Source organism: Scyliorhinus torazame, chromosome 11, assembly GCF_047496885.1.
Source record: "Scyliorhinus torazame isolate Kashiwa2021f chromosome 11, sScyTor2.1, whole genome shotgun sequence".
Taxonomy (NCBI): Eukaryota; Metazoa; Chordata; class Chondrichthyes; order Carcharhiniformes; family Scyliorhinidae; genus Scyliorhinus; species Scyliorhinus torazame.
The window spans coordinates 175,371,864-175,399,395 of record NC_092717.1 but is presented as its reverse complement, the minus strand read 5'-3'; the positions used below and the strand labels follow the sequence as shown (position 1 = coordinate 175,399,395).

Below are 27,532 nucleotides of genomic sequence, written 5' to 3'. Positions count from 1 at the left end.
CCTCTCCCACCCCTCCCCCCCCCTCTCCTCCTCCACCTCCCCCCCTCTCCTCCCTCCACCTCCCCCCCTCCTCCTCCACCTCCCCCCCCCCTCCTCCTCCACCTCCCCCCCTCTCCTCCTCCACCTCCCCCCTCTCCTCCTCACCTCCCCCCCCTCCTCCTCCACCTCCCCCCCTCTCCTCCTGCACCTCCCCCCCTCTCCTCCTCCACCTCCCCCCCTCTCCTCCTCCACCTCCCCCTCTCCTCCTCCACCTCCCCCCTCTCCTCCTCCACCTCCCCCCCTCTCCTCCTCCACCTCCCCCCTCTCCTCCTCTACCTCCCCCCCTCTCCTCCTCTACCTCCCCCCCCTCTCCTCCACCTCCCCCCTCTCCTCCACCTCCCCCCCCTCTCCTCCACCTCCCCCCCTCTCCTCCTCCACCCCCCCCTCTCCTCCTGCCCCCCCATCTCATCTTTCAGCACCATTATATAGGCTTTGTGCAGCCTGAACCCCACCCCCTCCCTCTCCTCTTGCCCCCCCTCCTCCACCTCCCCTCCTCTCCTCCACCTCCACCTCCACCTCCCCCCCTCCTCTCCTCCCCTCCACCTCCCCCTCCCCCCTCTCCTCCACCTCCACCTCCCCCCACCTCCCTCTCCTCCACCTCCCACCTCCCCCTCTCCTCCACCTCCCCCTCCCCCCTCTCCTCCACCTCCCCCCCCTCCTCCTCCACCTCCACCTCCCCCCCTCTCCTCCACCTCCACCTCCCCCTCACCTCCACCTCCCACCCTCCCCCCCTCTCCTCCACCTCCACCTCCCCCCCCCTCCACCTCCACCTCCCCCCCTCTCCTCCACCTCCACCTCCCCCCTCTCCTCCACCTCCACCTCCCCCCCTCTCCTCCACCTCCACCTCCCCCCCTCTCCTCCACCTCCACCTCCCCCCTCTCCTCCACCTCCACCTCCCCCCCTCTCCTCCACCTCCACCTCCCCCCCTCTCCTCCACCTCCACCTCCCCCCCTCTCCTCCACCTCCACCTCCCCCCCTCTCCTCCACCTCCACCTCCCCCCCTCTCCTCCACCTCCACCTCCCCCCCTCTCCTCCACCTCCACCTCCCCCCCTCTCCTCCACCTCCACCTCCCCCCCCTCTCCTCCACCTCCACCTCCCCCCCTCTCCTCCACCTCCACCTCCCCCCCTCTCCTCCACCTCCACCTCCCCCCCTCTCCTCCACCTCCACCTCCCCCTCTCCTCCACCTCCACCTCCCCCCCTCTCCTCCACCTCCACCTCCCCCCCTCTCCTCCACCTCCACCTCCCCCCCTCTCCTCCACCTCCACCTCCCCCCCTCTCCTCCACCTCCACCTCCCCCCTCTCCTCCACCTCCTCCCCTCTCCTCCACCTCCACCCTCTCCTCCACCTCCACCTCCCCCCCTCTCCTCCACCTCCACCTCCCCCCCTCTCCTCCACCTCCACCTCCCCCCCTCTCCTCCACCTCCACCTCCCCCCCTCTCCTCCACCTCACCTCCCCCCCCTCTCCTCCACCTCCACCTCCCCCCCTCTCCTCCACCTCCACCTCCCCCCTCTCCTCCACCTCCACCTCCCCCTCTCCTCCACCTCCACCTCCCCCCCTCTCCTCCACCTCCACCTCCCCCCCCTCTCCTCACCTCCACCTCCCCCCCTCTCCTCCACCTCCACCTCCCCCCCCTCTCCTCCACCTCCACCTCCCCCCCCTCTCCTCCACCTCCACCTCCCCCCCCTCTCCTCACCTCCACCGCCCCTCTCCTCCACCTCCACCTCCCCCTCTCCTCCACCTCCACCTCCCCCCCTCTCTCCACCTCCCCCCCCTCTCCTCCACCTCCCCCCTCTCCTCCACCTCCCCCCCTCTCCTCCACCTCCACCTCCCCCCCTCTCCTCCACCTCCACCTCCACCTCCCCCCCTCTCCTCCACCTCCACCTCCCCCCCTCTCCTCCACCTCCACCTCCCCCCCTCTCCTCCACCTCCCCCCTCTCCTCCACCTCCACCTCCCCCCTCTCCTCCACCTCCACCTCCCCCCCTCTCCTCCACCTCCACCTCCCCCTCTCCTCCACCTCCACCTCCCCCTCTCCTCACCTCCACCTCCCCCCCTCTCCTCCACCTCCACCTCCCCCCCTCTCCTCCACCTCCACCTCCCCCCCTCTCCTCCACCTCCCCCCCTCCCCATCTCCTCCACCTCCCCCCTCCCCATCTCCTCCACCTCCCCCCCCTCCCCATCTCCTCCACCTCCCCCCCCCTCCCCATCTCCTCCACCTCCCCCCCCTCCCCATCTCTCCACCTCCCCCCCCTCCTCCTCCACCTCCCCCCGTTTAGCTGCATGCAGCCACACACACTGATTCTGGAGAGGGTGGTTTCTGTGGAAGGGCCTTTCGCAGCCTCATGCAAGCACTGCCTCATGCATGCGGATCCTCCGACCATCCCACTCATCTGACTGTTCTGAGCTTTTCCAATGCTGCTGCTGGGATTCTCTTTCAGTTAGCCATCTCCACTGACCAGCATCTCCGCTCACTTACTCCCATGCAGCACATGTCTGCTGAATAGTGCATGGACATTACCTTTGGTTCTGGCATCATGGACATTCATGGCCTGGATTGCCTCTCCCGACATTCTTCCTTCTCTCCCCACCCCACCAGTCCAGCATTCACCATCACACTGTCCTTACCCTCTGCTTCAACATAGCCCTACACTCCATCCTCTCGCTCCAGTCCTTATCCTCTCTGCCTTCAATGTTCCAGACTCGTTCCCTCACCTCTTCCGCCAGCAGTCCAGACTCACTTCCTCACTCCATCTACACTCATTGCGGCATCATCCCTTAACCCCTTTGTCTACCCCCATTCATTCACCATTCCTTACACCCCCTCTTTCACTACACCTTCTCTCACAGGCCATCTCTCTCTGCCATCACTGCATCTTCTCCCAGACACCATGGCATTCTGCAACCCCCCCCCCCCCCACTGCCTAAAACCCAACCCCATCACCATGAATCCCACCTCCATCCACCCTTATCCCCCTCCAGACTCCCTCCTCAGTTCTTTGTCCCAACAGTACCTTGCCCTGCAGCATCTTTTTCCCCTCCACCACCCCACCCTTCTCCCAACTCTCCTCACTCCCTGCGTCTCCAATGTCTTTGATTCCGCTCCTCCCAGCCTCATCAACTCACGCCACCACAAACGTTCCACTGCTCACCCAGCCCCCTTCGCACCACATACCTACCTGCGGTTGGCAAGGAGTCTGGCTTTCTGAAGCACATTGAAAAACTCAGTGAAGACCATAAGACATGGAAGCAGAATTAGGCCACTTGGCCCATCGAGTCTGCTCCGCCATTCAATCATGGCTGATATTTTCTCATCCCCATAACCCTTGATCCCCTTATTAATCAAGAACCTATCTATCTCTGTCTTAAAGACACTCAGTGATTTGGCCTCCACAGCCTTCTGCAGCAAGGAGTTCCACAGATTCACCACTCTCTGGCCTCATCTCGGTTTAAAGAATCGTCCCTTTAGTCTGAGATCGTGTCCTCTGGTTCTAGATTTTCCTACAAGTGGAAACATCCTCTCCACGTCCACTCTATCCAGGCCTCGCAGTATCTTGTAAGTTTCAATAAGATCCCCTCTCATCCTTCTAAACTCCAACGAGTACGGGCCCAGAGTCCTCAAACGTTCCTCATACGACAAGTTCTTCATTCCAGGGATCATTCCTTGTGAACCTCCTCTGGACCCTTTCCAAGGCCAGCACATCCTTCCTTAGATATGGGGCCCAAAACTGCTCACATTACTCCAAATGGGGTCTGACCAGAGCCTTATACAGCCTCAGAAGTACATCTCTGGTCTTGTATTCTAGGCCATGCTAGGAGCACGGAGGTTCTGAAGTCACTTCAACATCGTGGAGGTGGAGGCTGATGCATGAAGAGCACCCAATTCCAGAGAGCTGCTTTGTGCTGGCGCCATATACATGAAGATCCACCCACCATTCAATGCGATGCGTTTTCCAGGTTCCGGTAGCTGCAGGCCTCCAGCATCATCCTCTCGTCCTCCCTCGGATGTCTGTGATCGGAGCAGTCACCTATAAAAATGGTAGATCCCGACATCTGCACACAGGGCTGGTTTAGCTCAGTGGGGCTAGACAGCAGCTCAGGTTCAATTCCCGTACCAGCTTACCTGAACAGGCGCTGGAATGTGGCGACTAGGGCTTTTCACAGTAACTTCAGACTTGTGACAATAAAAAGGTTATTATTATTATGTTGTTCCAAAAGTGCTTTGACGCCGGTGAGCTTTCCGCCAGCATAGTGGAGAATTGGGCATTGGGGAAGATATTAACAGGATACAAATTCGGCTCACACCAGCCTTTGGCGGGTTTCTTGACCCACCATGGCAGGAAACAGCAAAAGATTTGATTCTAAATTTACGCTGGTCTGAAAATTTGATTTCTGGCCTTCTGCCATATTCTCCCTCCATGCCCACCATCGAACCCGCTGGTGGGAGCTTGGGAGAATTCCATCCATAGTATTAAAACAAGGTACAGGGAAGACAGGGAGAAACAATTAGAACATAGAACATTACAGCGCAGTACAGGCCCTTCGGCCCTCGATGTTGCGCCGACCTGTGAACCACTCTAAAGCCATCTACACTATTCCCTTATCGTCCATATGTCTATCCAATGACCATTTGAATACCCTTAGTGTTGGCGAGTCCGCTACTGTTGCAGGCAGGGCATTCCACACCCTTACTACCGGAGTAAAGAACCTACCTCTGACATCTGTCTTATATCTATCTCCCCTCAATTTAAAACTATGTCCCCTCGTGCTAGACATCACCATCTGAGGAAAAAGGCTCTCACTGTCCACCCTATACAGTCCTCTGATCATCTTGTATGCCTCAATTAAGTCACCTCTTAACCTTCTTCTCTCTAACGAAAACAGCCTCAAGTCCCTCAGCCTTTCCTCATAAGATCTTCCCTCCACACCAGGCAACATTCTGAGATCTCCTCTGCACCCTTTCCAATGCTTCCACATCCTTCCTATAATGCGGCGACCAGAATTGCACGCAATACTCCAAATGCGGCCGCACCAGAGTTTTGTACAGCTGCAACATGACCTCATGGCTCCGAAATTCAATCCCTCTACCAATAAAAGCTAACACACCGTACGCCTTCTTAACAACCCTCTCAACCTGAGTGGCAACTTTCAGAGATCTATGTACATGGACACCGAGATCTCTCTGCTCATCCACACTGCCAAGAATCTTACCATTAGCCCAGTACTCAGTCTTCCTGTTATTCCTTCCAAAATGAATCACCTCACACTTTTCTGCATTAAACTCCATTTGCCACCTCTCAGCCCAGCGCTGCAGCTTATCTATGTCCCTCTGTAACTTGTAACATCCTTCCGCACTGTCCACAACTCCACCGACTTTAGTGTCATCTGCAAATTTACTCACCCATCCTTCTACGCCCTCCTCCAGGTGGCCCCAAAACAGATCCTTGTGTACACCACTAGTAACTGGACTCCAGTCTGAACACTTCCCATCAACCACCACCCTTTGTCTTCTTCCAGCTAGCTAATTTCTGATCCAAACTGCTAAATCTCCCTGAATCCCATGCTTCTGTATTTTCTGCAGTAGCCTACCATAGGGAACCTTATCAAACGCTTTACTGAAATCCATATACACCACATCAACTGCTTTACCCTCATCCCCCTGTTTAGTCACCTTCTCAAAGAACTCAATAATGTTCGTGAGGCACGACCTACCCTTCACAAAACCGTGTTGGCTAGGTCTAATCAAATTATTCCTTTCCAGATGATTATACACCCCTATCTCTTATAAAACCTTTCCAAGATTTTGCCCACAACAGAAGTAAGGCTCACTGGTCTGTAGTTACCGGGGTTGTCTCTACTCTCCTTCTTGAACAAGTGGACAACATTTGCTATCCTCCAGTCTTCTGGCACTATTCCTGTTGACAAAGATGACTTAAAGATCAAAGCCAAAGGCTCAGCAATCTCCTCCCTAGCTTCCCAGAGAATCCGATGATAAATCCCATCCGGCCCAGGGGACTTAACAATTCTGGAAAGGGTGAAAATAGATAACACCTCCTCCTTATGAACCTCAAGCCCTTCTAGTCTACTAACCTGAATCTCAGTATTCTCCTCGACAACATTGTCTTTTTCCTGTGTGAATACGGACAAAATATATTCATTTAGCGCCTCTCCTATCTCCTCGGTCTCCAAGCACAACTTCCCACGACTGTCCTTGACTGGCCCTACTCTTACCCTAGTCATTCTTTTATTCCTGACATATCTATAGAAAGCTTTAGGGTTCCCCTTGATCCTACCTGCCAAAGGCTTCTCATGTCCCCTCCTGGCTTCTCTTAGCTCTCTCTTTAGGTCCTTCCTAGCTAACTTGTAACTCTCGAGTGCCCTAATTGAACCTTCATGTCTCATCTTTACATAAGCCTCCTTCTTCCTCTTGACAAGTGTTTCGACTGCTTTAGTAAACCACGGTTCCCTTGCTCGACCACCTCCTCCCTGCCTGACAGGTACATATTTATCAAGGACACGCAGTAGCTGTTCCTTGAACAAGCTCCACATTTCCATTGGTGTTATAAATCAGACACAATTAGGTGGAATCAGAAAGTACAAAAATAGAGGTCTACGTTATGTTTGTAGTAGACTGTGAAAACGTATGAAGAATAGTTAACACAATTTGTGAGCTGCGAGCATGAAAAAGCACTTGTGAATAGAACTTAGTGGTTATAACTGTGACCAGAGTTAAAAATAGGTTAGATTCAAATGGTTAATGCCCGGACACAAGATATTCAGCAAGATAGGAAAGGTAAATATTTGTGCTCGAAAGAGAGTGAGAAGTCAAAGACTTTATTTGGAGGCAAAATAAAAATAATGAGTGAGTATTTTGCTACTTGATGTTATTAGAGAGGGTACAAAATAGTGGCAAGGATGTAGAGGAGCAGATTTACAAAGTATTACTAAGACAAATGTATGATGGGCGAAAGAGAGGCAAACTGGAATTATACAAATTCACATCACAATTTTTGAAAATGCCAGGATCTACCTTTTGACATAGAGGTGCTGAGTCGAACCTAGAAATATTTTCTTGACAAAGGGAAGCCCTAAAAATCAAAGGAGTCGTCTATGCTCCAAGTACCCTGTACCTTTAGGATCATTGGACCAGAAAAGACAACTGCAATCTCTTTCTTCCTCTTATACCTTTCAACTCCTGTTGAAAAGCTATCGAGCTCTCACCGAACTAAATATTATGGAATTGGTGTTGTTGAAACAAGTGTGTGTGTGCCTCCCCACCTAATAAGGGAGGAGGAAATGAAACTTAACAGGGAAAAGATAAACAGCTGAACAAAATCACAAAGACATTTTTAAAAACAATAATCACATAATAATTATTTGGAAATTCCATGATTGTGTATGTTATCATAAAATGTTTTTCCTGTTAAATACTAACTTAGCTATGTTGAGACCCCTGAAGAATCTAGCAATATCTTGGTCAGATGATTGCCAAGGTAGCCCCCTCGCTCTGATGATTGTATTATCGTCAACGATCTCCATCTTGCTGCTGTTAGTAAGAAAAGATAAGAAAACAATTAAATATTTGTAAATTTTTTTAAAAACTCAAAGAAAGATTTTAAAGCCTCATTATCCAATCAACCAGCACCGAGTCAATATTAGGTCCTCGAAATTAGCCAATCATCTCTTATGCAATAAGAAATACTAGAAATAACCAGGCCAGGCAGCATCCATGGAAATAAAAGTTAATGTTCACTTCTTTCTTGCTCCACAGATGCTTCCTGCCTGCTGAACACTAGTATTTCCATTATTTCCTGTTTTTGGTTTCTGATTTTAGCATTTGCAGTATTATGCTTTTGTATTAATGATCTCTCATGCTTGATCTAGGTTGGAATAGATTCTGCATTAAATAAATAGCTACCAGGCAAGATAAATAGCTTTATTTTTTCCACCATAAATTAATAATTCACATTGAGTGAGAACAGCTGCTGTTGTGTTATTGATTTCAAAAGGGAAGGGAAATAATTATAATCGTCAAATTCATGAATTCTGGTTGCTTAGGTTGAGAAATTGAAAAGAAAAATTTACTCTTGAAATGGAGTTGTCAAGCGTTAGCATATAACAGGCAAATCCCATCTTGAATCATTTTAATTAAGGCTTTTAAAATCCATTTTAAATAAACATGCCCATGTCTGTATTCTAATATTCAAACTATACTTTGAGGCGCTTGAGCCCAATTAACTGACAATCATTTCATTTTCCTCTACACTACTTTCTCAGGAGTATGGGTAGGAGAACAGCAAGGTGACAATTAATATTATTTTAGTGACATGAGCAGCAAGCATTTACATCTGACTGGTACATCTTGTCCATCTGATCATCCACTTAAATAATTACAAACCAACCCTTAGGGAATGTAGCCATGTAAAATGTCTGACTCCCAATTAGTGTTTTTTTTTTATAATTTAAATTTTTTTTAAATTCTCCTCCATTTTCACATTTTCTCCCACATTTACATCCATCAACAATAAACAATAATCAGCAAGATATGTCAGTCCCCATAATAACCCCAACGATCCCATCTACCCACCAACCCCCAAACCTCAAACCGCATGTTTACATAAACAAATGACAAAAATAAATCAGGGATTACCCGTAGTCACCCTTAATCTTACACAGCTCCCACCCCCCCACCCCAGGCCTCCAGCTCCTCCCGTCCACTGCCTCTTGTAAAACTCCTCCCCCCACCCTCGGTTCCTTCCCCCCAACTTTCCACCCGGCTAGACCACTCGGACCCTGTTCTGCCAGGCTCCGATGGCCGCAGCCCCTCCCCCCCACCTCACTCCCGTTCACTGGCGGCACACACCGGCCAGCGTGGAGGCCCCCGCTCGGGTCCCTTTCCCACTTGCCCGGCCCCAGGAAAGATCCCCTTTTCCTCCGCTCGGGTCCCTTTCCCACTTGCCCGGCCCAAACATCCCCTTTTAGCACACAAACCCCGCCTATCCACCTACACCCCAAAGAACTCTCATTTCGAGTGAAAGTCCCATCCCTTCCCTCGTCCAAATATATACCACCTTGGCTCCTTTAATCTCTACACCCGCGCGCAGTGATACAAAAAAGAAGAAAATACAGTCATGAGGTTACATCGGCACATGGCCATTCCTCAGTTTGTCAGTTCTGCCACAGTCCTTCTGCTTTCACAAACTCCTCCGCTGCTTCCGCCGTTCCAAAATAAAAGTCCCTGAGCTTGTAAGTCACCCTCAGCTTCGCTGGATATACAATGCCGCACCGCACCTTGCTAATGTACAGTGCCCTCTTCAACCGGTTGAAGGCAGCCCACCTCCTTGCCAGCTCCACCGTAAGGTCCTGGTATACACGTATACCAGCTCCAGCCCACTGCACCACCCGCTTCTGCTTGGCCCAGCTCAGGACCTTCTCCTTCACCCTGTACTTACGGAAGCACAGAAAAACTGCCCTTGGCGGCTCACTCGCCTTTGGTACAGGCATCCACGACCGATGAGCCCGATCCAGTTCATATCGGGAGGGGTCCTCCCCCTCCCCCAGTAGTTTTGCCAGCATCGCGGCAAAATACTCAATTGGCTTCGGTCCTTCAACTCCTTCGGGCAGCCCCACAATCCTCAAGTTCGGTCGCCTTATCTATTTTCCAGGTCTTCCATTTTTCCTCGCAGATCCTGGTTAGTATCCATCACCTTCCGCATCTCTTTCCCCATCGAGGCAAGTTGATCACCGTGCTGCAATAACGTCTCCTCCACTTCCTTCAGCGCCTCCCCTTGCTCTCACCTCCGCCACTGCGCTCCCCACCTCCGTCCTCACCGGGGAAACCGCCTCCTCCACCAGCACACTCAAAGCCTCCCTCATCTCCTTCCTCACTATCTCCACGCATTTCGCAATCTGCGCCAACTGCTTTTCAAATTCCGCAGCCATCACCTTGGTTATTTCTTCAGCCGTAAGCAGTGCGGCCTTCCCTGGAGCTCCAGCCTCCATTTTTCCTGGTGACCCCGCGGTGACCTTTCCACTCCCCGACGGACCTCCAGCTGTTTTTTTTCGCCCGTTTTTCTGCTCACCCTCGACATTTTTCTTTGTTCTTTTTTTCCTCCTGTGTCTTCTCAGTGCCTCCTCCGTGCCTTCTCCCTTCTTCTGCCGCCTCCGCGGACCCTGGGACCGGGCTTAAAGCCCCGAAATTGCAGTTCCCGAGTGGGGGCTCTCCATTGTGCGGCCGCCTCCCGCCCACCGACACCGGATGCTGTTCTGACTCCCAATTAGAATGGTCAAACCCCAATTTAAAATGGCGAACGGAAGAGGCTGATGGGAAAATCAGCCAACAGGACTCAAACAGACAGCTGCAGGTAAAACAGTGGATTCGCCTCTGGGGAAATAAGCCCAGACCGATACCTGCAGCCATCAACATCACAACAACCCAGCCATCTGCATTTTAATCAGCCATCCCCGGGAACAATTGCTACAAATTAGCAACTCAAAGCCGACCCAGGCCTTTCGGAGCCAGAAGGAGCTGACACAAAGAGAGGTAAACGACCACCCCCCGATCAAGGAATCGCTCCAGTATTGGAGAATATCGAACCAAGTGATTGGGACCAAGTCCAATCACTTGGAACCAGGTACAAGGTCCGCCCAGAGAGGCGGGAAGCCCCTGGAGACTATAAGAACAGTGGCCAAGTTCAAAACGACCCTTCTTCTCCTGCCCGCAACCTTCGAGACCCTTCTACAAGAGAACGCAAGTTTTACTCCAGCGATCGCTACCAGATAGGCACTCCTGACTATTGACTTGTACCAGCTTTTGAATCCCGCAGGCTCAGAACCAATTCGAAAGACCATTCGTTTCCCTGACCTGGTGGGTCATTTCCAAAGTTAGGTATTGGCCTTTTAGTGGTAGGTAGTAGTTTAGAAGTAGAATTATTGTACAAGTATTAATTGCTGTATATAATAAATGAGTGTTGATTTAACTCTTACTGAGCGGTGTGTTGCATTATTAATCATTACTTGGACTTGAACCACGTGGCGGTATCAGAAAGATACCTGGCGACTCATGAGCAAAGGTGACAGAATAAGAATAAGTAAACTAAGGCTAAAACGAGCAACAGGTGCACTATATACATTCAATATGTTTACTAGAAGATCAGCTTGCACATAGAAAACCAATCCAAGACATTTTTTGGAGCAGTAAGTGAAAATAGACACTAAGTCCAAATTTGACTTCTCAAGAGTCAAGAATTCCAGCAGGTCTCCCCGCCACGCCAGGGCACAGGGTGGAGAGGTTGCTCTCCATCCCAACAGGATCTGCCTTTGGGCAATCAACGAGGTGAAGGCTACAACATCTGCTTCCGCACCAGTTTCCAACCCCAGCAGGTCTGACACCCTGAATATGGCCTCCTGAGGGCCCGGGTCCAGGTTCACATGCACAATTTTAGAGATTACCCCAAAAATCTCCTTCCAGTAATCCTCCAGCTTTGGACAGGACCAGAACATATGAACATGGTTTACGGGAGCCGCACACCCCACCCCCCCCCGCCCCGGCCACAACATTCACACACATCTTTACCCCCTCAAAAAGCCGGCTCATCCTCGCCCTCGTGAGGTGTGCTCTATATACCGCCTTCAGCTGTACCAGCCCCAACCACGCACACGAGGTGCAGGCGTTCACCCTCTGAAGCACCTCACACCAGAAACCCTCCTCCATACCCTCTCTTCCTCCCACTTTGCCTTCATCCCATCCATCGGTGCCTTCTCCTCTTCCAAAATAGCCCCGTAAACCGCCGACTCTACCCCCTTCTCCAGTGCCCCCCGTCGTCAAGAGCCTCCTCCAGCAATGTGGGGGCCGGCTCTACCGGGAAGCTCTGTATCTCATTTCTGGCAAAGTCTCAAACCTGCATGTATCTAAATATTTGCCCCTGCTCCAGCTCCCACAATCCTGCAAACTGAGGCAGCAAGGTGGCACAGTGGTTAGCATTGCTGCCTCACGGCACAGAGGTCCCAGGTTTGATCCTGGCTCACTGTCCGTGTGGAGTTTGCACATTCTCCTAGTGTTTACGTGGGTTTCGCCCCCACAACCTAAAGATGTGCAGAGTAGGTTGACTGGCTACTCTAAATTGTCCCTTAATTGGAAAAAATTAATTGGGTATTCTAAATTTATTTATTTTTTTAAAAACCTGCAAACCGACCCCCAAGAAACAAATCTTTTAGTTCGCGAGCTTGGGTGAGCTGGAGGAGAGGTACGGGCTCCCCCCGGGGAACACCTTCAGGTACTTATAGGTAAGGGCGTTTGCCAGACGGCAGGTGGTGGAATTCCCATGGCTACTGCCACACACAGTACAGGACAGGGTGCTCTCGGGGGGGGGTGGGTGGGATTGGGGAAGATCTCGGAAACTTACCAGGTGATGCAGGAGGAGGAGGAGGAGGCCTCGGTGGTGGAGTTGAAAGGTAAGTGGGAGGAGGAGTTGGGAGAGGAGATCGAAGAGGGGACGTGGGCAGATGCCCTAGGGAGAGTGAACTCTTCCTCTTCATGCGCGAGGCTCAGCCTCATACAGTTTAAGGTGCTGCACAGGGCACACATGACCGGGACAAGGATGAGCAGGTTCTTTGGGGGGGGGGGGGTGAGGACAGGTGTGTTAGGTGCTCAGGGAGCCCAGCAAATCATACCCATATGTTCTGGGCATGCCCAGCGCTGGAGGAATTTTGGAAGGGCGTAGCGAGGACGGTGTCGAGGGTGGTAGGAACCAGGGTCAGACCGGGCTGGGGGCTCGCAATATTTGGGGTGGCAGAGAAGCTGGGAGAGCAGGAGGCGATTCTGGCCTTTGCGTCCCTGGTAGCCCGGCGGAGGATTCTCCTTCAGGGTAAAGATACGAGGCCCCCAAGCGTGGAATCCTGGATCAGCGCTATGGCAGGGTTCATTAAATTGGAGAGGGTGAAATCCGCCTTGAGAGGATCGGTACAAGGGTTCTTTAGGCGGTGGCAACCGTTCTTAGACTTTCTGGCAGAACGCTAAACATTGGTCAATGGCAGCAGCAGCTCGGGGGGTTTGCGGGGGGGGGGTTTACTTTATTTTTGTTTATGTTATTTACACTGGAAGGGTCTGAGGGGGTGTATACACCTGTTGTCTTAAGTCGGGGTGTTAATGCCAATTAATTATTTAGGTACGGGGGGGGGTTTGGAGGGTTGCTTTTTTTAAGATTGTGTTTTGTACTTACCCCTGTTGGGTTCTTTTTTCTTTCTCATTTTGTTATTGATATTTTATGAAAACCTTTAATAAAATTTTTTTTTTTTTTTTAAAAAGAAACAAATCTTTGTGTCCTAATTCCTTTCCCCTTCCATCTCCGAAAATTTGCATCCCATTTCCCTGGCTCAAATCTATAGTTCCCTTGACCCTGCCCCCAACCCGAAGTGCTGGCGAACTCCCTCCAAATTCTCAACAAAGCTATTACTACTGGACTCCCTGAATATTTCCCCGGGGCCTTCGGGAGCGGCACTATTGCCAGTGCCTTCAATCCTGACCCTCTAACCAAATTCTCCTCCAGTCTGACCCACTGAGTGTCAACCCCTCTGACCCAGCTCCGTACCTTCTCCACATTGGGAAGCTTGTATTCATATAGCACTTTTCATGACCACTGGTCTTCTCAAAGCACTTTGCAACCATTGAAGTACTTTTTGAAGTGCTGTTGTAGTGTAGGAAATGTGGCAATCAATATGTGGATGATGAACTCCCACAAACAATGTAATGATGATCATATAACATGTTTGTTATGTTGATTGAATGATAATCATTGACCAAAACACTGCTCTTCTTTGAAATAGTGCTATTGAGTATTTTATATTCACCAGAGCCAATGCCCCATCTGAAAGATTACATCAGTGACAGTGCAGCACTTCCTCAGCACCCTGTTGGGAGTTTCAGCCTTTTTTGTCCTGAGCCCCAGAGTGGGACTCGAACACCAAACCTTGTGCCAGAACTTGGAACAGGATAGAATACAAGCAAACGGAGATTTGGATGATTATAAGGTCGTTGAAGGGTGGCAAATGGGAAATCAGTGGGAAGAGTATGGGCACATTCCGGTGCCTCCCCAAACAGGCACCGGAATGTGGCGACTAGGGGCTTTTTCACAATAACTTCATTGAAGCCCACTTGTGACAGTAAGCGATTATTGACAGATCTTTGGTCTTGGGGAATCAAGGGATAAGCGGAGTGGGGTGACAGTGGATTTGAAGAATCATAGAGTCTACAGTGCAGAAGCAGGTCATTATACCCATCGAGTCTGCACCGGCCCTTGCAAAGAGCACCCCACTTATGCCCAGACTTCCAACCTGTCCCCATAACCCAGTAACCCCACCTAACCTATTTGGTCACTAAGGGCAATTTAGCGTGGCCAATCCACCTAACCTGCACATCTTTGAACTGTGGGAGGAAACCAGAGCACCCGGAGGAAACCTACGCAGGCACAGGGAGAACATGCAGACTCTGAACAGACAGTGACCCAAGCCGGAAATTGAACCAGGGACCCTGGAGCAGTGAAGCAATTGTGCTAACCACTATGCTACACAGAAGCCGAAGATCAGTCATGATCTTTTGAATGGCCAAGCAGACTCAAATGGTGCTTTGGTCTACTCCTGCTCATCTTTCTTCTGTTTTTATATATTAGAACCGCCCCCCACCCCCATCTAAAAACTACTGAACTTGGCGAGAAGGTCCTATATTTGATCAAAGTAAATTAGAAATATAATGAAAAGCTGAGCCACGGTCCAGACCCCTGGAGGACACCACTAGACACACACTGCCAATTGGAATACATGCATGTTAGCTTTCCTCTTCCTCTTCTACTTTCTAATTCCCTACCCCTGTCAATAGGTTGTCGCCAATTACAAGTGTTCTGATTTTTGTTAACAGTCTTGTTCGGGTGGGGAGAAAAATGGCAATTGAATATCATTCCCATTATTATTGAATGGCTCCGAGCTTATGACATTTTTATTCTGAAAACTTACCAGGTCCCAGTTTCAAACTTGTGATTCACCTTTTCAGGATCTGTAAACCTGTGATCTAAACAAATTATAAAGTATTACAAACTCAACTCATTCACAGTAAAACAACCAGAAGCCTACTGAACTGATGTTACTTACTGTGAGGTTCAGATATAATGGTTAATATAATGTCATTCACAGTCATAATATCTGAAACACCAAACTGGTAGGTGGCTGATTTGTCTTCAAGATGTAGATCTGCAGAAACTCATCAAGGAAATATGTGTTCAAAGATGATAATTGTATACCAATAGTGCAATAATGTAATATTTGTTTCATACTATTGGACATGGGAATGTTAATGTCAAGTTTAAATTTAAAACAAATCAAGGTTGTAATGAGAAAAAACAATTATGGATTTTTGTACGATCAATCTGATCTACAGTATGGCTCATAAATGGGAGGCATTACACAGGCTCAACCTAACCCAACTGGTAGAGCAAACGGAAGGGGACTTTAAAAGATGGGATATGCTCCCGCTTTCGCTGGCGGGGAGGGTACAGACAGTGAAAATGACGGTCCTCCCCAGATCTTTGTTTGTCTTCCAGTGCCTTCCCATCTTTAACCCTAAGGCCTTTTTTAAGCAGGTGAATAAGATTATTTTTGGGCTTTGTATGGGCGAATAAAACCCCGCGAGTGAAGAAAATGTTGTTGGACAGGGGGGGGGGGGGTTTGGCGCTGCCGAACTTCTGCAACTTGGGCGGCGAATATAGCGATGATTAGGAAGTGGTGGGGGGGGGGGGGGGGGGGGGAAAGAGGTCAGCATGGGAATGGATGGGGGCGGCGTCATGCACCAGTTTGGGAGTACTGGTAACGGCACCTCTGCCGTTCTCGCCGGCCCGTTACTCCACTAGCCCGGTGGTAGTGGCGGCATTGAGGGTCTGGGGGCAATGGAGGAGGTACAAGAAGGTGGAGTGTGCATCGGTCTGGACTCCGATTTGCAATAACCACAGGTTTGCACCGGGCAGGATAGATGGCGGGTTCCGGAGCTGGCAGACAGCAGGAATTAGACGGATGGGAGATCTATTCATAGACGGGAGTTTTCACAGTCTGAAGGCGCTGGAGGACAAGTTCAAGCTGCTGCCAGGGAACAGTTCCAGATATTTGCAAGTGCGGGACTTTGAGGAAACAGGTGTTGGCTTTCCCGCTGATGCTGCCACAGGGGGATACAGGACAGAGTAGTCTCTGGTATCTGGGTGGGGGAGGGGAAGGTGTCGGATGTCTTATCAGGAGCTGTTGGAGGCGGAGGAAACCCCGGTGGAGGAGCTGAAGGGCAAGTGGGAGGAGGAGTTAGGTGGTGAGTTAGAGGCGGGTCTGTGGGCGGACACCCTAAGCAGGGTTAATTCCTCCTCATCATGTGCCAGGCTCAGTCTAATACAGTTTAAAGTGGTGCACTGGGCACACAGGACGGCGGCGAGGATGAGCAAGTTTTTCAGGGTAGAAGACAGATGTGAGGGGTGTGCGGGGAGCCCAGCAAACCATGTCCACATGTTTTGAGCATGCCCGAAACTTAGAGGGTTCTGCCAGGGGTTTGCCAAGGCAATGTCCAAAGTGCTAGGTACGCGGGTGGTGCAGAGTCCAGAGATGGCGATCTTTGGGAGCGTCAGAAGACCCGGGAGTTCAGGGAGTGAAAGAGGCCGTCGTTTTGGCCTTTGTCTCCCTGGTAGCCCGGAGACGGATCCTTTTAACGTGGAGGGACTCGAAGCCCCCGAGTGTGGAGACTTGGGTCAGTGACATGGCTGGGTTTCTCAAGCTGGAGAAAATAAAGTTTGCCTTGAGAGGGTCAATGCTGGGGTTCTCTCGGAGGTGGCAGCCGTTCGTCGACTTTCTCGGGGAAAATTAAAATGATCTGAGCCAAAAGGCCGAGAAGCGATGAAAGATACCAGTTTTTAAATCAGTATTGCAATTGCTCAGGCCACAAAAGAGTTGATGGCATAAATGCTCCGAGAAAAAAAGAAAGTCATAATTCCTGTTCCAATTATTATTGATCCTTATAGCAAGCGCTTGGACTTCAAGTGTGAGCAACATTGAAAACAACGAACACCCCTCTTGCATGCCAACATCTGCAGCCTACGATTACTCATCAACAACTACTTTTATGAGCCAACAGAAAATTGCCAACTTGTGACACCATTATTTGAGTATATATCACCAACCTTCAGGCAAGAAAAAAAGTGGGGGGGGGGGGGGAAAAAGGAGTTCAGGGGGGTGAAACATCTTGTGTAGTGCAGTCTTGTGGTTATCCCACAATTTCTCTTCAAGGGTACCTCTCTTTGAATAAGCATTGTTTTCCCCCTTTGTGGAGATGGGAAAGCAGTATGTAGTTTCATATCTGACATACTCCACAATTGATCCTATTGTGTAGAAATAGATTTACATCATTGTCCTGTTTGTAAACAAACAAAAATGTCGGGGTCATTAAGCTTTAGGCAAAGAAAGGATGTGTGTTTATTTGCGTACCACTCCCCATAACCAAGCCATGTTGGTACTTGCTCGCAAATACATTATGGTGATCTCCACAACAGGAACATGTCACTTTCCTAGAAAAACATACTTCTTCAGATGAAGTCAAATCTATTTGGGAGTACCACAGAGATGAATTGGTTCACTGATTCATATTAGTAAAACGTAACTGCATAATTCAAGAGTTTTAATTTTGAAGTGCATCAAAAGTTGACTGTGCCATACAACCTGAAGACTTCTCAATTCACCAGGCGGACCACACTGCGCCATCAAGCAAAGCAAAGGATGGAGGGGTTTGCCTCCTCATCAACTCCTCCTGGTGCTTGGATTTGGTGACCCTGGCTAGTGCTCCCCGGACCCGAATACCTGATTGCAAAGTGCCGCCCATACTACCTTCCACGTGAGTTCACTCAGCCATCATCACAGCGGTCTACATCCCACCCCAGGCAGAAGTGGAGGCGGCGCTGGACAAACCGTATAGTTATAAACAACAACAAAACAGAACATCCAAATGCCTTGTTCATTGCGGCCAGAGACTTCAACAAGGCCAACCTCAAGAGTGTACTGCCAAAATTCCACCAGCACATCTTCTGTCCCACCAGGGGCGACAACACACTTGACCACTGTTACGCAAGAATCAAGGCCGCCTACCATTCCATTCCCCAACCACACTTTGGAAAATCAGACCATAAGATGGTGCTCCTTCTCCCGGCATACAAGCAAAAAATTAAGCGGGAGAATCCGGCTAAGAAGGACGTGCACTGCTGGTCCGAGGAAACAGAAGAACTCCTCCATGACTGCTTGGAGACAGTGGACTGGTCCATATTTAAGAACTCAGCGACCAACCTAAATGGATATGCAACCATCATCACAGACTTCATCAGCAAATGTGTGGACGACTGCGTGCCAAAGAAAGCAGTATGTACGTTGCCCAACCGGAAACCATGGTTTATCGGGAAATTGACTCCCTACTGAAGGATAGGTCTGATGCGTTCAAATCAGGCAACCCAAGGGGCAGCATGGTGGTGCAGTGGTTAGCACTGGGACTGTGGCGCTGAGGACCCGGGTTCGAATCCTGGCACTGTGTGGAGTCCATGTGGAGTTTGCACATTCTCCCAGTGTCTGTGTGGGTTTCTCCTCCCCCACCCCAAAGATGTGCAGGTTAGGTGGATTGGCCACACTAAATTGCCCCTTAATTGGAAGGAAAAAAGAATTGGGTAATTTATAAGCAAAAAATAAAAATTAAAAAAAAAAAAAAAATCAGGCAACCCGGACATATACAGGAAACCTGCAAAGCCATACGGGACACCAAGAGACAATATCAGAGAGGCCAAGCTAGAGTCAGAGACCAGCGTTCGACTCTCGGCGGTTGTGGCAAGGCCTAAACAACATAACGGGCTACAAAGCGTAGCTGAGCAGTGTCTCCAGCAGCAGCGTACCCCTCCCAATGAACTCAATACATTCTATACTCGGTTCGAGCAGGAAACCATAAATCTGCTGTCGACTACCCCATCAGCACCGGACACACCCATCCCCACCATCACAGCTTCTGAAGTCAGATCGGCCTTCCTGAAAGTGAACCCTCAGAAGGCGATGGGTCTGGATGGGGTCCCAGGTCATGCACTCAGACTCTGTGCAGACCAGCTGGCAGATGTGTTTGCCGACATCTTCAACCACTTCCTACTCCGATTCGAGGTCCTCACCTGCTTCAAGAAGACCACCATCATACACACGTGCCAAAGAAGAACCAAACAACATATCTCAATGACTACCGTCCAGTCACCTTGACTTCAGTCGTAATGGAAGTGCTTCGAGTGGTTGGTCATGAAGCACATCACCTCCATACTCCCAGGATGCCTAGATCCACTGCAATTCACATACTACCACAACTGGTCCACAGCAGACGCCATTTCTTCCTGGCCCTACACTCATCCCTGGAGCATCTCGACAACAAGGACTCCTACATCAGACTCCTATTTATTGACTACAGCTCTGCCTTCAACACCATAATCTCAGCCAAGCTCATATCAAAGCTTCAAAACCTAGGACTTGGCTCCTCGCTCTGCAACTGAATCCTTGACTTCCTGACCCCCAGACCACATCAGTAAGAATAAACAACGCCTCCTCCACGCTAGTCCTCAATACTGGGGCCCAGCAAGGCGGCGTAGTTAGCCCCCTACTATACTGCCTATACACACGACTGCGTTGCAAAATTTGGTTCCAACTCCATCTACAAGTTTGCTGACGACACAACCAGCAGTTGGATCTCGAACAATGAGTCAGAATACAAGAGGGAGATAGAGAACCTAGTGGAGTGGTATAACGACAACAATCTCTCCCATAATGCCAGCAAAACTAAAGAGCTGGTCAATGATGCCGAGGTGGAGTTGGTTTGACAGCTTCAAATTCCAAGGTGTGCACATCACCAAATATCTGTCCTTGTCCACCCACGTCGACACTACCACCAAGAAAGCACAACAGAGCCTATATTTCCTCAGGAAACTAAGGATATTTGGCATGTCTGTACTGACTCTAACCAACTTTTACAGGTGCACCACAGGAAGCATCCTATCGGGCTGCATCACAGCCTGGTATGGCAACTGCTCGACCCAAGACTGCAAGAAACTTCAGAGTCGGAAACACTGCCTAGTCCATCACACGAACCTGCCTCCCATCCATTGACTCTATCTACACCTCCCGCTGCCTTGGGAAAGTGGGCAGCATAACCAAAGACCCTCTCACCCAGCTTACTCACTCTTCCATCGGGCAGGAGATACAAAAGTCTGAGAACACGCACAAACAGATTCAAAAACAGCTTCTTCCCCGCAGTTAGCAGACTCCTAAACGACCCTCTTATGTAAGCCTACTTGTGACACTAATAAAAGATTATTCAATTCTGGAATTTCCAAAACAACGACATAGTGGGGCCAGCATTGGTCATCAAGACTGCGTTCCGAGTTGTCCAGTTTCGCTAGAAACTGATCTCCACTGGTATCTCACCGACAGACCCGGCATTGAAATACATGGAAGAGTAGGAAACTATTATTTACCCACCAAACAGAATGGTCTGACCTGATTATTACTGCACTCCTGTATGCTCCACCCGATGTCTATGTATTTACATTATGTACCTTGTGTTGCCCTATTATGTACTTTCTTTTCATGTACTAAATGATCTGTTTGAGCTGCACACAGAAAAATACTTTTCACTGTACCTCAGTACTCGTGACAACAAACAAATCCAAATCCAAAAGGACTGTGAACATTCAAACGTTAGTTTGTTTGAAGAATCCAGAAAAATGCATAACTTTTGGCTTCAGCAACAATTTTGTTTTGCAATAAAACGAGAGAAAAAAAAAAAAGAAAAAAAAAAAAAAAAATCACAGCAGGACTGACATGTGAACATTAAAAAAGGCCAACAGGCTGAAATCTCATGTATGCTAACATGGGATGAATGCCCCTTATTATCTGGACAAATTTAAGTCAATCCCTTGGTGAAAAATTTATGTTGATCGGTAGCCAAGTTCATTGCGAGTAGCTAGCCGAAAGATCTACTAAATGGTTAACTGCAAAAAAGTTGCGTAAATCCCCAAGACGAAAACTCAGCCACCCAAGGATATCTGAAGATTAACCTCACATCAACCGCTCCCACATTCAGATGTGTGGTACAAAGCGAAACAGATTCTACTTGAGGATCTCTCCACAGAACTTTCAAAACCAATGTTGATTTCCAAGTGGTTGTTCATATCTGACCCAATGACTTAGTGGATGATCCTTTAAGTACATTTAAGGTTGGGAGAGATAGATTTAGTGGTCCAGGGAATCAAAGGATATAGGGAACAGGCAGGAAATGGAGCTGAAGCGCAAGATCAACCATGAAGCGCAAGATGAACCATGATCACTTGGAAATGTGAAGCAGGCTTGATGGCCCATAAAGTCAACGCCTGTTCCTATTACATGTGTTTCTGTGAGAAATGTACTGCATGATGTGGCATTGAACCACTTAAACCAGATCCATCATTTGTGCCAGGTTAAACGGAGCTCAGCTGCGGTGTGCAGTACATTTTGTCGGCATCTCCCCTGACTGGGGAGAGTAGGTCAATAGTCAATATTCCTGCTTCTAATCCAGTGATACCTGGTTGCTGAAATGAGAATATGCTGACATTAAATGAGAACGATGTTATGCTGCCACAATCAAACAGCTTGCTGAAACTCTGCCCTGGCTCATGCTCATTACAACTTCTAACTTGCAATGTATCTATAGAACTGTAATCTTGGATGGTGCCATCTGTGAAGCATATCCTAATCAGAGTTATTTGTCGTCAGAAAAGAATTAAACAAAGGAACACTGAAAATGTAAAACTGAATCCTACTAGTGCTGCTCTGATCAAATCATGGGTGCACACCCCTATTCTCTTACCCATCTTTTAATGTATGAAGGTGCGAAGCAGAAGTCAATCATATTTGCATACGGATGGAAAATTATGAATAATTTACTTTTTTTGCTTTATTTGCTAACTTGCAATGGGATATAGTTGCTTTCATGAGAGCTGGCCACTCTGACCTTTGGAAACACCTCAGCATCAAGTTACTTTACACATCAGATCTCGTCTTCTGCGTTACAAAAATAGTTTTCTACTCTTTGCCTGAAGCTGTTGACTCTCCTAGGCTACAGTTCCACAAGTGCTGATCTCTCTTCCACTGCTTTACTGCAGTGATCAACCTTGTATGAATTTAGACAGCAAGGTTCAACAGATTTGATAGTGGACAGCATCATTGATGATCCTGGTCTCGACACAATAGGCACATAATTCAAATTTCCAGCAAGGATCACTGCATAGCAGTGGGAACTCCAGCTGATTTGCCACCTCTCCAGCCAAGGAAAACAAGAATAATTACAGAAACCCTGGTTCACATCAGAAAATTCAGAGTGGAGGTCAAGATGCAGCAACCCAAGATGATGTCTTCAAATCACGGAGGACATCTTCACATGTTCAGTCTTCATGTTTAAGGCTAGACTATAGAAATACCATCGCCAAACCGCATTCTATCTTCAGCCAATGTAGATGCAAGTACATTTTCTACCACAAGTCATTTTTGATAATCTTCATTATTGTCACAAGTAGGCTTACATTAACACTGCAATGAAGTTATTGTGAAAATGCCCTAGTAGCCACACTCTGGTGCCTGTTCGGGTACACCGAGGGAGAATTCAGAATGTCCAATTCACCTAACAAGCACGTCCTTCCAGACTTGTGGGAGGAAACCGGAGTGCCCGGAGGAAACCCACGCAGACACGGGAGAATGTGCAGATTCCACACAGAGTGCCCCAAGTGGGAATCGAACCAGAGACCTTGGCGCTGTGAAGCAACAGTGCTAACCACTGTGCTACCGTGCCGCCCATTCAACAACTTGTATTTGTAGAATGCAATTAACGCAATAAAAACATGCAAAAGCATTTCATAGGAGCGTATGAAACCAAAATATGATATCAAGTCACAAAGAAATAATCAGGCACATGACCAAAACCTGACCAAAAAAGGTGACTTTAAGCAGCATCTTCAAGGTGATACACGAGGTTGGCTGGTGGAGAGGATAAGGGAGGGCATTCCAGAGCTTAGGACCTAGACCTTGCTGAACATACAGCCACCAGTGATGGAGCAATTAAAATAAGGGATGCTCAAGAAGGCAGAAATAGAGAGCCTCATACCTTAAAACAGAGTTGTGGGGATGGAAGAATTATTGAGATAGTGAGTGGCAAGGTCATGAGGGGGTATTTGGAAACAAGATGATTTTTAAAAAAAAATTAAAGCGCTGCTTAACCAGGAGCCAGTGTGGGTTGGCAAACACAAGGGTCATGGGTGAATGGGACACAGCACGAGTTAGGACACAGGCAGAATTTTGGGTAACCACAGGTTTAAGGCAGTTGAGTTCAGTAGAGTAACCTTTGCTGATTTCTCTCCTCCAGGACCCAAGGGTGTTTGGGCCATTGCAGTACATGTCTGGCTGTATTGAACTGGCTGAAGTTAGATGCTTCAGCACAAAGCAGAGAATCAAGTTGGTCTGCCAGACTTGGTGCTTCACTGCATACGGCCATCACGGATCCTTTAAGAGTTCTAAATTGGTTCTTTATTTGCTTGCTTACTTGTTGGATATTTGTTATAGTCTCAATTTGGGTAATTAATAAAAACAAAATCTTGAAAAATTACTCAGCTGAAACATATGACACCCAATAATGTTTTTTGTTGCCCTCAAAATTGTACATGTATGTTCATTAGCACATTATCATGGATTCTCTTTCTTAACATTCTACATTGCCTTAGAGGAAACACACATCACTTAATGTTTTCAGGGGAAGTGAAGAGTGCAGGGGGGTGCAAAAGCCTATAAAAAAGCCCGCGAGATACATGGGGCATAGCCGCAGGTGACGGGCCCCAAGGGCAAGTGCAAAGCCAGAGGGAGCATCAATGCACCTGGTAATACACACTATGGCCAACACTGGGAAGGGCAACTGAGGCAGATTGGCCAAATGGTGTCCACAGCCACAGGGGGTGGGGGAATCATGTAGATCTAAATATTCATAGTGATCCTTGTTTGAGTTTTATTAATAATAATAATCTTTATTGTCACAAGTAGGCTTACATTAACATTGCAATTAAGCTTTTCCCTCTCATTCTTTGGTTTATCTCTCTTGTAAATTCACTCTTCCCTAGGTTGTTTTGCTTGATACTATGTGCGGTTTTGATATTTTTAAGTTAACGTACGAGCTGAAATGTGTAACGTAAAAATGTGAAAACATTAAGAAATGAAGACTGATTTGGGCAAGTCAGCCCAGGAGATCAGGGGGTTATTTTTCTCAGCTCACATCACCCATAGTAAACCATCAGTGAAGTGTTGCTTCACATGATTGCATTCTTTGTTTGTAAACAAAGCAATAAAAGTTTGCCAAACACCTGATCCCTTTAAGTGTTTCCAGCAATACAGAATTTTGACATGTCCAGAATCACAGCTTTTACTGCAGACAGTATTTTAGTTAAAAAAAATATGAACTGCACGGCATTGTTGGATGGCAAATGATAAACACAAGCAGACACTGGGGACATTCACCTGGGGAAAATACTCAAACCACTGCCTTCTCCGAGGGCAAGAAGAAAAAAGATTTGGCAAAGGATACGCTCGGCCATAATACTGAGATCGAGTTCGTGGAGGTCAGGGGCATCTGGGCAGCATTTCTTAAACTCTTTTTGCAGATCAAAAAAGGAATAGAAGCATTCTGGTAACATGACATTCTGTCAGGGGAAGCAAGAATGAAATGTAAATCACAGCCATTTGTTTGAAAACAGAGGTTAACAACAATGAATTGCCAGCAGTCTATCAAACCAGTCTGGAGTGTAGCAAAATCACTTGGAGCAACTGGCTGCAGGGTGCTAGTTTATAAACATTCGACGTTGTAGATTTTGGGGCTCTAAATTTAACCCACAGATAAAAAAGATACTTGTTCAAATTATGACACATTTAAAACAGTCCTTCGAATCATCTATTTCAATTTAAAAGCCTTATTTATAAATGTAATTTAGTACACACCTTGTTAGAAGATTCAGGGTGGAAGACTTGACGTATGAGCAGTTGACTGCCTGTACAAAGGCAGAATGAAGCGCCCACTCCAATATTCAACTCGTTGTTTACAGAACGATTGAACTGTGTGACAACAATAGATGATCAATAGCCCGTGAATTCGTTAATCTCAAAAAGTGAGATAAAAATTATGAAATGGACACCCTTTGGCCTCCCCATTCCGCGTGGAACCAACGTTAAATGTATAACTTCATTACAACTTATATTTACATGCGCCGTAACAAAACGTCCCAAGGCCCTTCACCGAGTATTATAAAGCAAAATATGACACCGAATCAAAATTTACAGTGGAAAGCGGTGTCATTTTAATCGGTTCCCTAAAGGGACATCGCTTTTGATTTCAGCATACCCATGTATTATTTAAAACGTCAATATAGCGTGGCGATTTTTACACTGGTAGTGTGCTAAATCACTTCTACTCAATGATTCATAAAACAAAGCGACGTTCTAAACAGTATTACATATGTTAAATCCATGTTTAGGAAGCTGAGGGGAGTGACCCGATTGAGGTATACAAAATTGGGAGGGGTGGAGTAGACAGGCGGAACCGGTTTCCCTTGGCAGAGTTCAAAAACCAGGGGTCATAGATCCGAGCTGATCAGGATTAGAGGGGACACCAGGAGGCAACATGAGGGTAGTGGGTGTCTGGAATTCGCTGCCTTAGTTGGTGGTGGAGGCAAAGACCCTAAACTATCTTAAACAGTGCCTGGATCTGCACTTTTGAGTGCTGTAAACTGCAGGATTATGGGCCGGGTACAGGATGATGGGTTATTAGAAAAGGCACCGGGGGTCTTTGGGTCGGCATGGATCAGATGGGCCGAATGGCCCCCTTCTGTGTTGTATCATTTCTATGGAATCTTGTGACCCCCTAATCTGTTTAATGTGCCGCGTCGATTTAGAGTAAATTGACATCTTGTTGCCAGGAACATCAGCAAAGGGCAGGTACAGTTTCCCATGTGCTCACTGGAATTTGCATAGTTGCTTTGCTCGAGGCCTCTGAAGCCGTTTGTAATGGTGTTGATAATACAGGCTAACAGTGTAATTCAGCTGTGTTGTGGGGAGACAGGTCGGGCAAACGCTCACAATTCAACAGATTCAAAGTATTCGGTCTGGTTAATGCTGCAGAGACAATTAAACAGGTTGCTTTTGCCTGGTGCTGGCAACTTCACAATTAGATCCAATGTGTCCTTTTTCAGACAAATTTAGTTTTTGTTAACCATCGCGCGACTTTGATTTGAACCATAGATTTGAGTTCAATATATAGACATCGTTATAAGAGTTGTTTGTGGTCCTGTATTTGGAGGTCGATCCGAAAGACCTGACCCACCCCCACACACACAAAATGAAGTTTCCTAAATTCAAAACTATTTACGAAATAGAACCCAAAAGTGATTTTTTAAAAAAAACAGAAATCGTCCAAGCGGCAAGAGAGAAAAAGTGAAAAAGTTCCAGTCAAATCGAATTCCACCTCCTAACAACAGAGACTGGGTAAATTGAAGGGAGTGCATTCACCTGTTCGAGAACTTGATCCAGAGGTTCTGCAGTGCTCAGGGTTTCCACCGTGATGCCAGTGTGTTCGGTGTATTGCTCTGTTAGTTCCAAATTATTCGGTTTTACAAATACTTTGTGCACTTTCCCGGCCTAAATTAAGAAAACAAAAAGTTACAGAAATAATTGAAGGGAGATCTGGGACGAATTGTTTGAAACTTCCCGACAGGAGGGAGCAGATGGTCTCCCCCGCAATATAACAACGACCCTACCCAAACAACTTCTCATAACAAGTGGAAAGAACAGAATTACTTCGTACCTTCTCGTTTGCCAAATCCACCACTTGCCACAACAAAAGCACCAGCTCCTTCTCATCAGATCCCAGCTTCCTCCCATGTGCCCCGGCTGTTGCCCCAAATAAAAGCACCAAATAATCAAGAGACGCCGTCATGCTCCCGGGGAAAAAGACAGAAACGAAAACAAACCCCCGGAAAGTGACCCCCCCGAATAAAGCGCTCACCTCCCCGCAGTGAAAAGTAAAGCAGAGAGGAGAAAACCACCCTAGACACCTACAACCGTGTAAACCAAGGGGCAGCCCAAACTAGGAAGGAGGGCGCTTTGCTTTTTTTTGGGCTTGCGTGAGAGCCTATGCAAATGAGCTGGTCCTCCTTTAATGAGCTCATTTTCTTTTGCATTTACCTGCCCACAACCACGTGAGTTGAAAAAAAAAATACCTGGCTCCCCTCACAACAAGAGCCATTGGCTGCTTTGGTGCAGGTACGTGGCACTGTGACCGAGCACAGCAGCAAGCCTGCTGCACTGGGGAGATTTGAAAATTCAAGCCCAATTAGCACGGGGTAAATGAGA

General features: G+C 48.2%; 1 protein-coding gene across 3 annotated transcripts in view; it reads right to left on the bottom strand.

The window, feature by feature from the left end:
- LOC140385664 (epithelial splicing regulatory protein 1-like) overlaps window positions 1–27,281 on the bottom strand; it is a 169,756-nt gene extending 142,475 nt beyond the window's left edge. The window contains exons 1-7 of one of the 3 annotated variants that reach the window (XM_072468049.1): window positions 26,985–27,281; window positions 26,690–26,818; window positions 25,127–25,240; window positions 24,717–24,831; window positions 15,179–15,277; window positions 15,044–15,098; window positions 7,473–7,583 (exon numbers count right to left, since the gene is read on the bottom strand). In XM_072468049.1, coding sequence (XP_072324150.1) covers window positions 7,473–7,583; window positions 15,044–15,098; window positions 15,179–15,277; window positions 24,717–24,831; window positions 25,127–25,240; window positions 26,690–26,818; window positions 26,985–27,116 — 755 coding nt within the window. In that variant the 5' untranslated portion in view covers window positions 27,117–27,281. The remainder of the gene's footprint in view (window positions 1–7,472; window positions 7,584–15,043; window positions 15,099–15,178; window positions 15,278–24,716; window positions 24,832–25,126; window positions 25,241–26,689; window positions 26,819–26,984) is intronic. The other 2 variants (XM_072468048.1, XM_072468050.1) reach the window with 2 other exon arrangements.
- Window positions 27,282–27,532: the final 251 nt, after the last annotated feature.